Source organism: Phocoena phocoena, chromosome 4 (genome assembly GCF_963924675.1).
Source record: "Phocoena phocoena chromosome 4, mPhoPho1.1, whole genome shotgun sequence".
Classification (NCBI taxonomy): domain Eukaryota; kingdom Metazoa; phylum Chordata; class Mammalia; order Artiodactyla; family Phocoenidae; genus Phocoena; species Phocoena phocoena.
The window spans coordinates 13,523,067-13,536,972 of NC_089222.1; the positions used below are offsets into that span (position 1 = coordinate 13,523,067).

The following is a 13,906-nucleotide window of genomic DNA, read 5'->3' on the forward strand; positions in this document are numbered from 1 at the left end:
GAATATTGATAGAGCATTAAAGACAGAAGTATTGTGAAGCAAAACAGGTGGTTTTTTAAAGCCTGAGATGGAAACATTAATAGAGAATTTAGTTTGCAAAGGAAGATGTGGAAGAAAACTTTAAGGAAATATCTGCAAATACAACCTTCTTTAAACATTTGAATAATGTAGAAATATGTTCTGACAGGAGGCTGTAGTCAAATCATCCCAGTGTGAATAGGAATAATTACTTAGAAACTGAATAAACGCAGCAAGAAAAAAATGTTTTGAGAGTGTGAACAATGTTTAAAGGGCTATGATTGTTTATATTAGTCAAATATATACAAAGCAGCTGACATGGTACCATCAGTTCATGGACTTATTAATCACAGTAGTGCTGCATTGTACTGAGGTCGTGGTTTCTTGGCCTTGGCACTGTGACACTGTGGGCTGGATAATTCTTCATTGTGAGGGGCTGTCCTGTGTGTTGTAAGTTTAACAGCATCCCCGGCTCCTATCCTTTAGATGCCAGTAGCGTCCCTGAAGTCATGACAATCAGAAATGTCTCCAGACATTGCCAGATGTCCCCTGGGAGACAAAATTGCCCTGAGAACAACTGTGTAATTGACTCTTCATCAGGCTCTACACATAGAATTCATAGAATTTTCACACATGGAAATATTAATGGCAGCTTTTTCTAAGCTTTATCTTAAGACCTCCATATATTTATTGAAGTTTTATTGAAAAAGTGATTGTCTGTTTTATTTCCAGTCTTTAATTATGTGGGAAAGAAAAAGAGAGAGGATTTGTTTATCCCCTTATCTGTGTGGAAGCAGCATTTTAATCAGAACTCCTCCCTCCCACATCTCCCCTCTTGCCCCCAGTCTCTACAGAAGAACGGGTCGGTTGTGGCCATGACAGGAGATGGAGTCAATGATGCAGTCGCTCTGAAGGCTGCAGACATTGGAATTGCAATGGGTCAGACTGGCACAGATGTTTGCAAAGAGGCAGCAGACATGATCCTGGTGGATGATGATTTCCAAACCATCATGTAAGTTTTCCTTCAATGAATGCACATCAGAGTCCCCTCCCATCCTTTCTTGCACCCCCTTCATAGAAAAGACTTTAGCAGTTTTAGACATTGGATAAACTAAACTTTTTTACTAGATTAATTAATCTTATTTTGTGTACTAGTGTGTAGTTTGGGGTAAAATTATTTGTATGGAATGGACATAATAAATGGCAGGGCTATTCATTTAAGAAATATTACTGAGTACCAGCCAAGTGTCACATTTCCTGGCCACTACTGTTGTGATACAGCAGTGAACCCTCATGTGGCCTTTATTCTAGTTAAATTCGGGCTCACAGGAATAAGCATGTGCCTGGCCTTACAGTAAGTATTATAAATAAAGATCCCATCCATATCTATTTCCTTCTGTCAGGAATTGTTCATGTTACTAATGATGCAATTTATCATTTGAATAGATTTGTTTCATCCACAGTTTCTAATTGCTTTAAGATTCTGCAATACCTGCTGGTTGTTTCACAGTGTTCAGGTGGAGGTCACTTGATAATCATCTCTTGAATGATCTAAGTCTTAGTTCAGTGATGCCCTGTGTGCCTCATTAACTCATCGTGGCCTCAAGTGGAGCATGTGGGCCCTCAGGACCCAGAATTGCTAGGCTCTTAAAAAGATATAAGATATTTAATTTCCATTCTTAGAATTGTATAAAAATCTTGGAAGATAGGGCAATATGTTTATAAAACAAATATTTTCCTAGGTTGAGCAAAATAAATGAGAGAATTTACATGGATCTTTGTAAACCATATTCTTTTTATAATTCTGATACAACATATACCTAATTGTGTGTAGTAGCAACAGATGGCTTAAGTTTTATAAGTTTTATATGTCTCATTGCCATTTAATTTCTAACCTACATTAAATTAACCCCTTACCATGCATGCCTCTTGTATCTTGAAGTAAAATAAACTTGGAGGGGTAAAGAAGCTCATTATTTTAGTATTATAAATGTGTATTATTGTCTCTTGTGTAGAAACACAAGATGTGATTTTAATGTTGAAATGTCTTTTTAAGAATAAAAATTCCTGTGTTATGAAATTAGTTTGGGTAGAGTGTAGCAGGCCAGACTTCAATTCCTTGCCACAGTAGTGTTTCCTTTTTGTTTTTTTTCTAGTTTTAATTATGTGAAGAAAATAATAGATTTTCTTATTGATGTGTGTGTTTTATCAGTTGGAAATTTGTTTTCAAAATTAGTTCCACAGTATTGATATATCCTTATTTTTCTGTGATAATATTTTCTCACCTAATTTTATTTTTAACTTTCAGGTCTGCAATTGAGGAGGGTAAAGGAATTTATAATAACATTAAAAATTTTGTTAGATTCCAGCTGAGCACGTAAGTTTGTAAGAAGTTGTGACAAACTTATGGGTCTTACAGATAAATTATTTGCAAAGTAGAATTCAAACAGAATGCCTACAAGCTTCTGGGCTCTATTTCTGAGGGTTGTCCATATGTAAAAGTTTTCCAGTGTGAAAATTGAATCCTGTCCTAAATCTAAATATGGCATGGTAAAGAGGTTCTAAGTGTGATAATTATTTGTCTGTATCATCATCAAAATATATAAACCTTTGTGGCTTATTTAATAGCTCCTGAAGTAGAAAGGGGTGTCAAATTTTAATGTTTCTTCTTGGTATCTTTTTCCAAAAGTAGAAGGGCTTTTCTGTAGTCCAAAAACAGTTATGAAAATATCATTGAAACTATTAACTGTTACCTGAACTCAATTTAAAAAAAATCTTCCTCTATTTGAAGGTCCTTTATTAACATGCTGTGGATCATAAGGGTTAACTCTTAGCTTCAAAATGTTCACACTAATGAAGCAGTAGGTTACTTGGAAATACGGGCTTCCTTTAAAAGAACAGTAGTAACATGAGAGTTTTAAATGCTAAGAAAGTGATTTCATAAAATTAGCAAGAATTATACTATGCTGACACATTTTTTAAAATGACTCTTTTCTTTCGATAGGAGTATAGCAGCATTAACTTTAATCTCACTGGCTACATTAATGAACTTTCCCAATCCTCTCAATGCCATGCAGATTTTGTGGATCAATATTATTATGGACGGACCTCCAGCTCAGAGGTGAGAGTTTTCTCATGTAAATTTGAAAGACAAGGATGGCATGCTATCCTGATCATTAAGCTCTAAGACTTCATCACGGATAGCGTTGGAAATCTCTGCAGCATGGTGTTTGTTATAAATTGTGTGATGTTAGCATATCATTTATTCTCTTGGAGTGCTCATTCATGCATTATGATCTGAGCTTTTAGGCTGTTAGATGCCCAGCCTTAAGTTGAGAACCCGGGAGGGAACAGTTGCAGTCCCTGTCCTCGAAGTAAGCTTTTTGTTTCTTAGAATAGGTTGTAATGGAGAAATCTCTGGCTTTAGTGCTATTACCAAGGTTCTGTTGCCAGTCTTAGAGACTTTGGGAAAGTATTGAAGGACCTAAGCATCTAAGTATCTTCTTTTATAATAATGGGGCCCTAGATGTTGCTTTCCTAACACAGAGTGATACATGTCAGTGACCGTTACAACAAATTATCCTAGTTGAAACTTCCTTGCATGAAAGATGGTTCAAAGTCCAGTTGGTAGGTCATATATTTCAGGCCATATTTGGAATAAGTAAAGCTATATGTAAATAAAATTTGGGCAGTTTTTTGAATTTGATTATCAGTCCCCTCCCAAAATGTGCCAAATAAACAGAAAAGGAAAGAGTGATAAAATCTTTGGTTATTTTCAAGTGATCATAGCCAAGGTTTTCTTCATGATTCAACATTTTGTTTCCAAAGGAAGACATTTAGTTTCCGGGATAATTGAGGTCAATGAAGTTGTGAAAGTAATAAATCCAAATCTTACTTAAAACTTTAATTCACTTTTCTGTTTGTTTTGAAGCCTTGGAGTAGAACCAGTGGATAAAGATGTCATTCGTAAACCTCCACGCAACTGGAAGGACAGCATTTTGACCAAAAACCTGATACTTAAAATACTTGTTTCCTCAATAATTATTGTTTGTGGGACTTTGTTTGTCTTCTGGCGGGAGGTATACTCACTAGATAAGCTGCTTTATTAATATTCGTTCTGCACAGTAGGACTCGGTTATTTTTGTGTATTAAGCAGAAGGCTGGAAGTTACGAGAGCTCTTTCAAAAATAGAATAAAAACATTTAAACATAGTTTGATTTCAGTATTTATGGGTTAATAGAATTCCTGATTTATATATTAGAGTTATTTAAATCTGCAGAGAAGTATCAGATACAATAAAAATTAACATGAAAACTTGGGAAGAAGGTAGAAAATCTGAGTCTTTAATATAGCTACTTTCATGTCATCAAAAAAGTTCTTTTAGCATCCAGTTTATGGTTTGGGAAAAGACTTTTTACTTTATGTAGACTACAGCTATTCATTAGGTGACTTATTTAAATGGCGTATGGGAAATTTAGGTTGCTTATATGTTTTATATCTTAAACTAAAACTATTTCATTCTGAGAGGAAGACAATATTAACCCTTTAAAAGCATGTAGTATTTGTTCATTAAATTCAGCCAGCTGAAAATCTTTTTTCCTCTCGACAGCTGCGAGACAATGTGATAACACCTCGGGATACAACAATGACCTTCACATGCTTTGTGTTTTTTGACATGTTCAATGCACTAAGTTCCAGATCCCAGGTATGCTTAGGTGATCTTAGCTGACTAATTCAATTGGGTTAGGGTACTCTCTAATTGTAAGTGGGCAGAGTTTTTAGCTTTGCTTGCTTTTGTAGCCATGGTTATAGCCCCGGATATAGCCTTCCTACAAACATGTGCCTCCAGAATGTGTCCTAAGAGGGATGGGGCATTTGGGGAGATAAGCCTTAACTTTGGCTAGGAGATCAAAGTAAATCACAGGTGTCATCACCTGATTTTTCTTCTTTTCATTTTCTTATTATCTGTAGCTATATGATAGGTTCAAGTTAACATTATCTGAGGATAGGACAAAGCTCATGGCTTGTGCTAAGATGGTATTAGCCTCATTATAGAAGCAAGTATTGTTAGAAGTCCAGGAACAGCTTTGTGCATATTAACTTTTTCTCATTATTTCCATCAGTGTGTCAAAGCTTAGGAGATTTAAAATTTTCTTTTCTTCCCATGCTTTATCTTAAGGTGGATTGCCTTCTCTCTCTCTTTTTTTGAAAATTTATTTATTTATTTATCCTTGGCTGAGTTGGGTCCCCGTTGCTGTGCGTGGGCTTTCCCTGGTTGTGGCAAGTGAGGGCTACTCTCCGTTGTGGTGCGCGGCCTCCTCACCGCGGTGGCTTCTCCCGTTGCGGAGCACAGGCTCTAGGCATGCGGGCTCAGTAGTTGTGGCTTGTGGGCTCTAGAGCGCAGGCTCAGTATTTGGTGGCGCACGGGCCTAGTTGCTCCACGGCATGTGGGAACCTCCTAGACCAGGGCTTGAACCCATGTCCCCTGCGTTGGCAGGCGGATTCTTAACCACTGTGCCACCAGGGAAGCCCTGGATTGCCTTCTCTTGATTGAAGTGCTTTGTTAGAAAATAATGGGCTAGAACCTAATGGTACTTTTTCAGAGCATGTTGTTTTTAGAAACTAGCTACATTTGAGGGCTGACTGTTCATTTCAATTTAAGAGCACCATATAAATCCTTAACTATATCTATTACCATTCACCATGCTAGAACTTTACAAGTACAGTGAATTACCATTAATTTAGACTAATTTTTGAAGAAGCTTTAGTATTTGGTTTTTGTTTTATGAAAGGCATTTTTACTTTTTCACTACACATGTAACTAAGTCCATTATTCGAGAAAGGTTTTTATATTATGTACCTTAATGAATGATAGAAATGATTCAGCAAAATTATCATATACAAATAAAGTTTCTTATGCTTTGGAGGACTAAAAGAAGTTTCTGTGGTCTTTATGTTTTTAATAGCATCACTCTTAAAGCCCTTGATGAAGAGAAGCTGCTTTAAAATTTACCCTATTCCATTTATATTATTCCAAAAAAAGAGTTAAAATTTAGAGATTTCATGGTACTACTATTGTAGGATTCAGTCCAGGTTACTAAAAATTGGAGGTGAGTGTAATAATAAAGAAGTTGTTTCTGTGACCAAGGAGTAATAACTGAACTCTCTGCTCTGCCAACAGACCAAATCTGTGTTTGAGATTGGACTCTGCAGTAATAAAATGTTTTGCTACGCAGTTCTTGGATCCATCATGGGACAGTTATTAGTTATTTACTTTCCTCCACTTCAGAAAGTTTTTCAGACTGAGAGCCTAAGTATACTGGGTAAAGGAAATGTTATCTTTATAATTTATATATTTTAAATGAGCTGTATTTTCTAATGCATCTGTTCTAAGAAAAATTTTCTTCTAAAAAGTGAAATAAGTGGCTTGCTTTGAAAAATGTGTGTGCTCTGTTTTCTCATTTGGAAATGTTTAGGGGAGTCACTCTCCCAACTCTAGGTTTTAAACTTTTTTTGTAATTTTTTTCTTGTTAATTTTTTATAGGTTGTCACTTGTCAAAATCATATTTGGTGATTCTGAAAGATAGCAAATCAAAACGTGTTACAGAGTAATTGTAGTTTATAACTTTTTAATCTTGTATGAAGAAGAAATTAGACTTAAGCTCACTGAAAACCAAATGGCTCTTCTTTAAAATTACCATTTTGATTGTTAAACTAATATTTTCCTATTCTTATTTGCTAATTTGCACATTCTTATTTTATGAAATAACAGCCCTAATAGCAGAGAGTTTTATTAAGCTGATGTGAAGACAGTCATTATTATTTCACAGACTGTGCATTAAATGCATCACCATACAGTGCATTTAAAAGTTAATCTTCCTATGTAAGTGTGAGAACGGATGCATTTTATGATAATGCTAGTTCTAATTCTTGGGTTTTTAAAGGTAATTTGGATATTTATGAATCACTGTATTTTTTGCTGTAAGTTAAAGTTTACCTTAGAGTTGAACTAGTTTAATTTCAAGATTTTAATTTCGTATTCATATTCCTTCCTCTTTAAAAAAAAATGGAGTTTTAAGGAGACCGGTGCAGTTGTTTGAAGCAGTAAATAAGAACGAGATAGCGTGGATACCATTCTAAAGATATGGTCTTTAAACAGTGACTTTCAAGTGGAATAAGATGCAGATTTCTAAGTAATCTTCAGATAGACAGTTAAAAAATCAAATTAGTCACCACTGCTTGAAGAGCCTTTAAAAAAGGCTGTGTGATCTATTAAATAGAAAACTCCTCTAGCGTTGCTGTTGTTAAAGGTTGTGGTTCTCGGTTATGGTTCAGGGCAAGCAGTCAGAGGACTTGAATTCTAGTTCTCTGGCTGCTGCCTGTCCTAGCTGTGTGACTTAGATAAGTCATTTAGTACCTTTGAGCCTTACTTCCCTTATTTTTAAACTGAGGCCGATTGTGGCTACTTTGTGGAATGGTTGAGAAATAATGTATTTTAAAGGCTGTGGTAAAATGCTAGAAAAACATAAGTTATTAAGCTCTGCAACTGTAAGTTTAAAGAATTGTAAAACCCAACGTACTTTCTCTTGCAGATTTGCTCTTTCTTCTGGGTCTCACCTCGTCAGTGTGCATAGTGGCAGAAATTATCAAGAAGGTTGAAAGGAGCAGGGAGAAGATCCAGAAGCCTGTTAGCTCGACATCGTCGTCTTTTCTTGAAGTATGATGCATATTGCATTCTTTTATTTGCAAACTAGGAATTGCAGTCTGAGGATCATTTAGAAGGGCAAGTTCAAGAGGATAATGAAGATTTGAGAACTTTTGAACTTTTTATTGACTAAAAATGAGTGTTGAAGACTTGATTTGAGACTTTAACCTGCTGACGGTCCCAAATGAAATTATGCAACTTTGATAACATATTCCTTGATTTAAATTGGCTTTTGCGATTGAGTGGAACTTCGTAAAGTGTATGGGCAGTTATTTAATTTAAAAAACAGGCAAAACCTGAACCACCTTCTGCACTTAAAGAGGTCTAACAGTTCAAATACACAATCTATCCTAGATAAATATGATTTTTTTTAATTTTTAAATATTGTACTATTTATGGTGGTGGGGCTTTCTTACTAATACACAAATAAATTTAATCATTTCAAAGGCATTCTGTTTGGTTTAGAAGTTGATTCCCAGGAGTGCCATATTTCAGCTACTGTATTTCCTTTTCCTGCAGTGTAAGCAGCTCAGCTACCTTGTGTTACCATTTTTGTTATCTCAAGTTTTTTTGCACAGGATGTGACCACTGTCAGATCACTGTTCTTTTCTTTCTTTTTGTGATTGAAAAGCTTATACTGCAATTTGAAGTAAATGTTTGCTTTCCTTAGTAAGTGTAAATGGTTGCCTTTTCTTTTTCTTCTTCTTTTGGTTTTTGGTATGAGTCTTTGGTCTAGCACAGTTAATACAGGGCTGTGGAGTGGCATTCTAGATAGGGTAGCCATGTCTGCAATTAACACTTAGTCATGGAGTCAAAAAAATTTAAGACTGGTTGGGCTGATATTTATAGCAGGTGATGTTAATGTGTTATGCCTTCTTTTAGAGTTAAATATCAATACATACTTTGTCAAGCAGCACCTTGACAAAGTCATCTCCTAAATATAAATCTAAGTACCTCACCTGAATATCTGAATTTTATTACTTTTTAATATCTTTTTATGTGTACTTAAAAAAATCTTTCTTATGAAGTATAGAGTGGTAAACTTAAAGAATAAAAAAAGCCCCAAACCTAAACAGATGGTTTATGAAGCAGAGTTTAAGTGGAAGATTCTGTGCTGACCTTTACTCTTTGTGTATCTGCAGCTTTTGGGCTTAGGTTGCAGCACAGCCCGGAGCCTGCCCCTCTCCTGCTTCCACCATTGTCCTCTGCCTTGTTCTGCTTCACTGGGCGTGCTAGAGAAATAGATAGATTTGCTCTTGGAATGCCATCAGTTTTTGTAATAGCTGGATGAGGTACAGGTAATTTGCTTTGAGTGTGTGGCAAATTTGGGCCAGAAATTCAAAATTAGAAATACATTTTCCTGTTGAATATTTCTCTCTGAAACAGAAACGGGTCTCAAATTCTTACATGTTTAATTCTTCCTGAAGTTACTGAATTTTGCATTTTATAATTAATTTTTTAAACTGTCAGGATAAATCGCTCTCTAGTTTTTACCACCAATATTAAACTGCACTGTTAGCACTGAAGTACTGTTGTTAACGACAGGAAAGATACTTATTCTTTGAGTCTTGTTACTGAAACAGTTTAATATAAGGACCTGAGATATCTGCAGTTTATTCTGCTTTACTCTTTAAGGCTAGATAGTCAAATGTACATGGAAACCATTGTCTAATCAACTTTATCTTTAATGATGGTGATGTATCATATCTAAGTTTTGTAATGAGTTTTCTTCTCTGTTATAAGGACTTGAAATATGAAGTGCACGTCAATCTTTTGCTTTGCATTTTAGGTTCAGAGTATGACTCATATGAAATAAATGTGCCTATCGTATTGTTCAGATTTTAAACCTTCCCCCAGAATGATTTATTTTCATAAGTTAATGTTCTTCCAGTTGGGACTGTTCACATTAAAATCATATGGATGTTGAAGATACAGAAATTAGGCAGTACTCACAGTACATTGAATCTGTGATTTAAAAAGAAGTGAAATGTATGGTTCAGATATACTACATCTGTATAACAGATTTCCCATAGTAAAACAACAAATTAGGGTCTGTGTGTGTAGTTTACATAGCATATTATCAGAATTAGCATGGATAAATCAAATGCACTGGTATCTAAATTTAAAATTTTTCCCCATTTCCTGGCCCTGGGGCTTGCTAGAGTCCCTAACAATACTAACTTATGTGATTTTTTCCCTGTTAGACTACCTCATGAAGTTTTTTGACTTCAAAGTGATTAAATATCAGGGAAGAAAAGGAGCTTTAATTCACCAACTAGGTAGATAATCCTCAAATGATTCATACTGGCAGCAGAGGAACAAGGCTTAACATGTTCTCTCAGATTTTTGCTGGGCATTTCATGACCCAGAAATGGAACAGCCTGAAACCAGGCAACCTAAAAAACCTACCCCCTCAGGACACAGACTTCATTTAATAGCAGTAACCACACCCACAAGGATAAAACACATTTTTTACCTTTCATACCCATGCAAGGTACATCTTTTACATTGGTAATCTTTGTGAAGTCATTTCAAGTTTTGATCTCTTTCATATAGTACCTAAGTAAAGTGAGCACTGGCCGTATAACAGCTTCTCAGTGAAATGAATTGGTGGCAAACAATAAATATAAGATCTAAGAACCTTAATTAACTTTACCTTGCTTTCTGCCTTTGTCACTTGGCAATTCGTGCATTTTACTTCTATGTGTGACTCACTCAATTTAAATGGATGAATTAATTATCATTTCAGTAAACTTTGCTTTAGTACCTAGAATGTACTAGGAATAGAAAGGTGGTGGCATCCCTGCCCTTCAAGAGCTCATGGACTGTGTGTTAGCTGAGGATGTAACTGTTAACAGGCTGTCTGTTGAAAGTTAGTAGTGGTCTTTGCACATTTATTTAAAAAATACACATACAGTAAAATGAGTCCAGCACACATTTTACTGGAAGTTTCCCTTGAGATTGGCGTTTGGAAATCTTTGAAATGCCTTTTTAGAGTAAGCTGCAATCCAAATAGTAGCTGATTTGCATACTAGAACACGGTGTGGATAAATGTTAATCCTAACTGGTATGTGACTAGACAGATTATCCTGATAATTAAGCTTCTTTGAGATCAGTTAGCACTTGGTATGACTATGAACTTTTGTTGGGTTTGGGGGTTTGGTTTTCAGAGTTAGTTATTGTTAATAATGGATAATGGTTAACCAATCCTTGATATTAATGTAGGTATAATAGTCTGCAAATATTTTGGTAGGTTTAGATTTGGGAAGTTCTCAGTCTTAACTCTGGAAACCAAAGTGAAATATATGTGGTACAGTGGTAAGTGCTGCCCCAAGTGCTGCAGTAGCCAAAGGAGAGAAATAACTTCATAGGCGGAGGTTGTCAAATTTCCTAGAACTAGTGGCATCCGAATCAAGCCTTAAGTTGAGAATCTCCAGCCGAGAACAGCAGGATATTGTAACCAAATGGCATAGCCTCTGCAGAGGTGTTGGTGGCGTCTGGAAGGAACAGGTGAAAACCACAGGAGTCTGGGGCTAGGGCAAGGAGAGTATATATAATGTGAGGGCTGGACAGATAGGCAGGAGGAGCCGAGTGGTGAAGGTAAAGACATTTAGCTTGTAGCCTGCTGTAGGATTTCAAGACTGTGATAAGAGTTTGGATTTTTGTCTTGTAACATGCTGATGGAAGCTCAGAGGGTAGACTGTCAAGACAAAACAGAGAGACTGATTAGAGAATTGTAGAAGCTTAAGAGGTAGAGGGACTGAGTTGTGGCAGTTAGTATGGAGCGAAAAACATGGGATTTCTGCCTTCTGAGAGAGAGCATTGACATGACCCGATGAGAGGAGAGGAAGATACTGCAGCTTCTGGCTTTCTGGCTTGGCTACTAGAGCTGTTGGGAGAATTACCAGAGCCAAGCAGCTTTTAGTGGGACACAGGTCAATTTGAAGTGTGAAGTTTGTGATGTCCTTTCCCAGTGGATATGTTGGATGAGGTTTCTAGCACAGAATGAGTTAAAGCCATGGCTGACTCATTATGAGGTAGTAAGAAAATATTAATAATTTCTTGTTACAAGCATTGATTTTTTTTATTTTTGATAAAAGTAAACCAATAAATGAATGTAAACTCAGCTTTGACAGAGTAAGATTTCTTTTAAAGTAATTTCTTTAGTATAGTTATTAAGAATTTATGGTAGGCAAGTAGAAAACAGTGTTGGTTTTTTTGTTTCCATTTTACTCATAATTCTTCCTTGGATCTTTCTAGCCTCATATCTCACACATGATGTTCCAACACAATCCACTTACTGGTGTTTTTGGACAGTATTCCTTCAACTTGAAATACTTTTTCCTCTGTTTCAATTTGAGAATCAGAGTTTTTAACCTGTTCTTCAAAGTCCAGCTGAAGAGCCAACCAGGATGGCCTTTCCAGGTAGCTGTAAAGGTGCATGTGTCTGTGTGTGTGTGTGTGTGTGTGTGTGTGTGTGTGTGTGGCGGGGGGGGGTGCAGTTTCTTGTAAATACTGTTAAGAATAAATGCAGCTGTAAGTTTGGGCATAAAATTGTGGGATTTTATTTCTTAGAAAGCATTAAAATTTTAAGTCCAAGCCATGTAAGTGATACATCTGGACAGGAAATTTGCTATAATCTTCTCTTTTCATTCAAAATAAGTTGAGGTGGTGAAGTTTGGGTAGGAAAAATATTTTGAGGCTTTAGTTTTGATCCTTTGTAAGTTCTTCTCTGATCTAGACCTGCCAGCATTCCCGTGTACATGTGAGTGTGGGGCCTTCCTCTGTCTGCTCTGCTCCAGGTAGGCAGTGTTACCTGTGCAGATCACGGGGCCTACCCAGCTCTGCCGTTCCACTCCCTTTGTGTTCAAGTCTAGCCAGATTGACAGATACCCTGGCAAAGGCCCCATGTCTGCAGTGGCCCCATGGCTGTCGGCCTGGCTGAACTGCCTTCACGCATCAGTCCAGGTCACACCAGTATTTCTTCAGCAGTAATTGCACTGCTCTACTTAGGTAAGGGTAGAAACCATCTCTCACAGTATTAAGAGCACACAGTGCCAGAAATTGGGCACATTGTTCTACATGACCATAGAGGTCCATTTTTGTTTTCTGAGTGTTTCCAGTTTTTGAACTCAAAACAAAATAAGCTCTTTGATACAGGTGTTGTTTTTTTTTTTTTAAATACCAATTCACTCAACTGTATTAAAAGCAGTTTTCTATTAAGGCTTTCCCTGTGATAAGTATAGTTAGAAGTGACAATTTGGTGTCATCTATGGTCATAAATAAAATACCATAATGCTTTGGCCATTTATTCTTTTTTCATCAGGTCTGCATCTTAAAAGCCAATATGAAACAACTTGTGAGTCTCACAAAATACTGTCTTTGAGCAGTATATAGCAGGCCCCAATGAGATGGCAGAAAAATGTATGCTTGATAGGAAAAACATGAAAAACTTTATTTTTAAGCATGTTCGATCGATTTTAGGGAGTTATAAATGAGTATGTCTTCATGGTCCTTTCTCATATTCATCCATATAGTTGCATAATAAGATTGCATTAGAATTTATAAGCATCTTTCTTCATGGAACAGGTTAGATAGCCCATGAATTAGTTGGAGGTGTTACAAGTTAGGGAAACAGCTTATTTTAATACCTTCCTAACTTACCCACATGGGGCTGTTGATTTAGTTTTGGGGATGACAGACTACTGCCCACAAGTTTTATTGGAACACAGGTACGCACATGCACTTCCATATTGTTACCACTGTATTCATGCTGGGGTTTTACAGAAAAAAATTGCCTACTCGTAGATATTCACAAAGAGCAGAATAGGCCTATGCATTGCATTCAGTGGACCAGAAAGGAAGTGGCGTCGATTTTCTCTACCGTCCAGTCTCCCAGCAGGATATTCTCTCTGGGATGGATGCCACTGATACCAGATTGGCTGTCAAAGACTCAGTCTGTTCTCAGAACGTCATCAACAGGAAGGACATGCCAGCTGTTGTCTGTCCCACCTCATCACCAAGGCTCCCTCTTCCTACAGTGGGTGGGGTGTTCTGATCTGTTGTCCCATCTGAGTTGTGCTCCTCAAAACACACACACCACACACACAACTCGCCTAAGTTTCTACTGCAGAGTCTGCTCTTCTCTGATCCACCTGCCCCTCCCACCCCCTTGGATCGACA

At 36.7% G+C, this 13,906-nt stretch overlaps 1 protein-coding gene across 1 annotated transcript in view; it reads left to right on the forward strand.

The window, feature by feature from the left end:
• ATP2C1 (ATPase secretory pathway Ca2+ transporting 1) overlaps positions 1-7,992 on the forward strand; it is a 115,845-nt gene extending 107,853 nt beyond the window's left edge. Inside the window, exons 21-27 of the mRNA XM_065876302.1 lie at positions 864-1,030; positions 2,327-2,395; positions 3,023-3,139; positions 3,950-4,097; positions 4,628-4,723; positions 6,200-6,341; positions 7,611-7,992. Coding sequence (XP_065732374.1) covers positions 864-1,030; positions 2,327-2,395; positions 3,023-3,139; positions 3,950-4,097; positions 4,628-4,723; positions 6,200-6,341; positions 7,611-7,741 — 870 coding nt within the window. The 3' untranslated portion in view covers positions 7,742-7,992. The remainder of the gene's footprint in view (positions 1-863; positions 1,031-2,326; positions 2,396-3,022; positions 3,140-3,949; positions 4,098-4,627; positions 4,724-6,199; positions 6,342-7,610) is intronic.
• Positions 7,993-13,906: the final 5,914 nt, after the last annotated feature.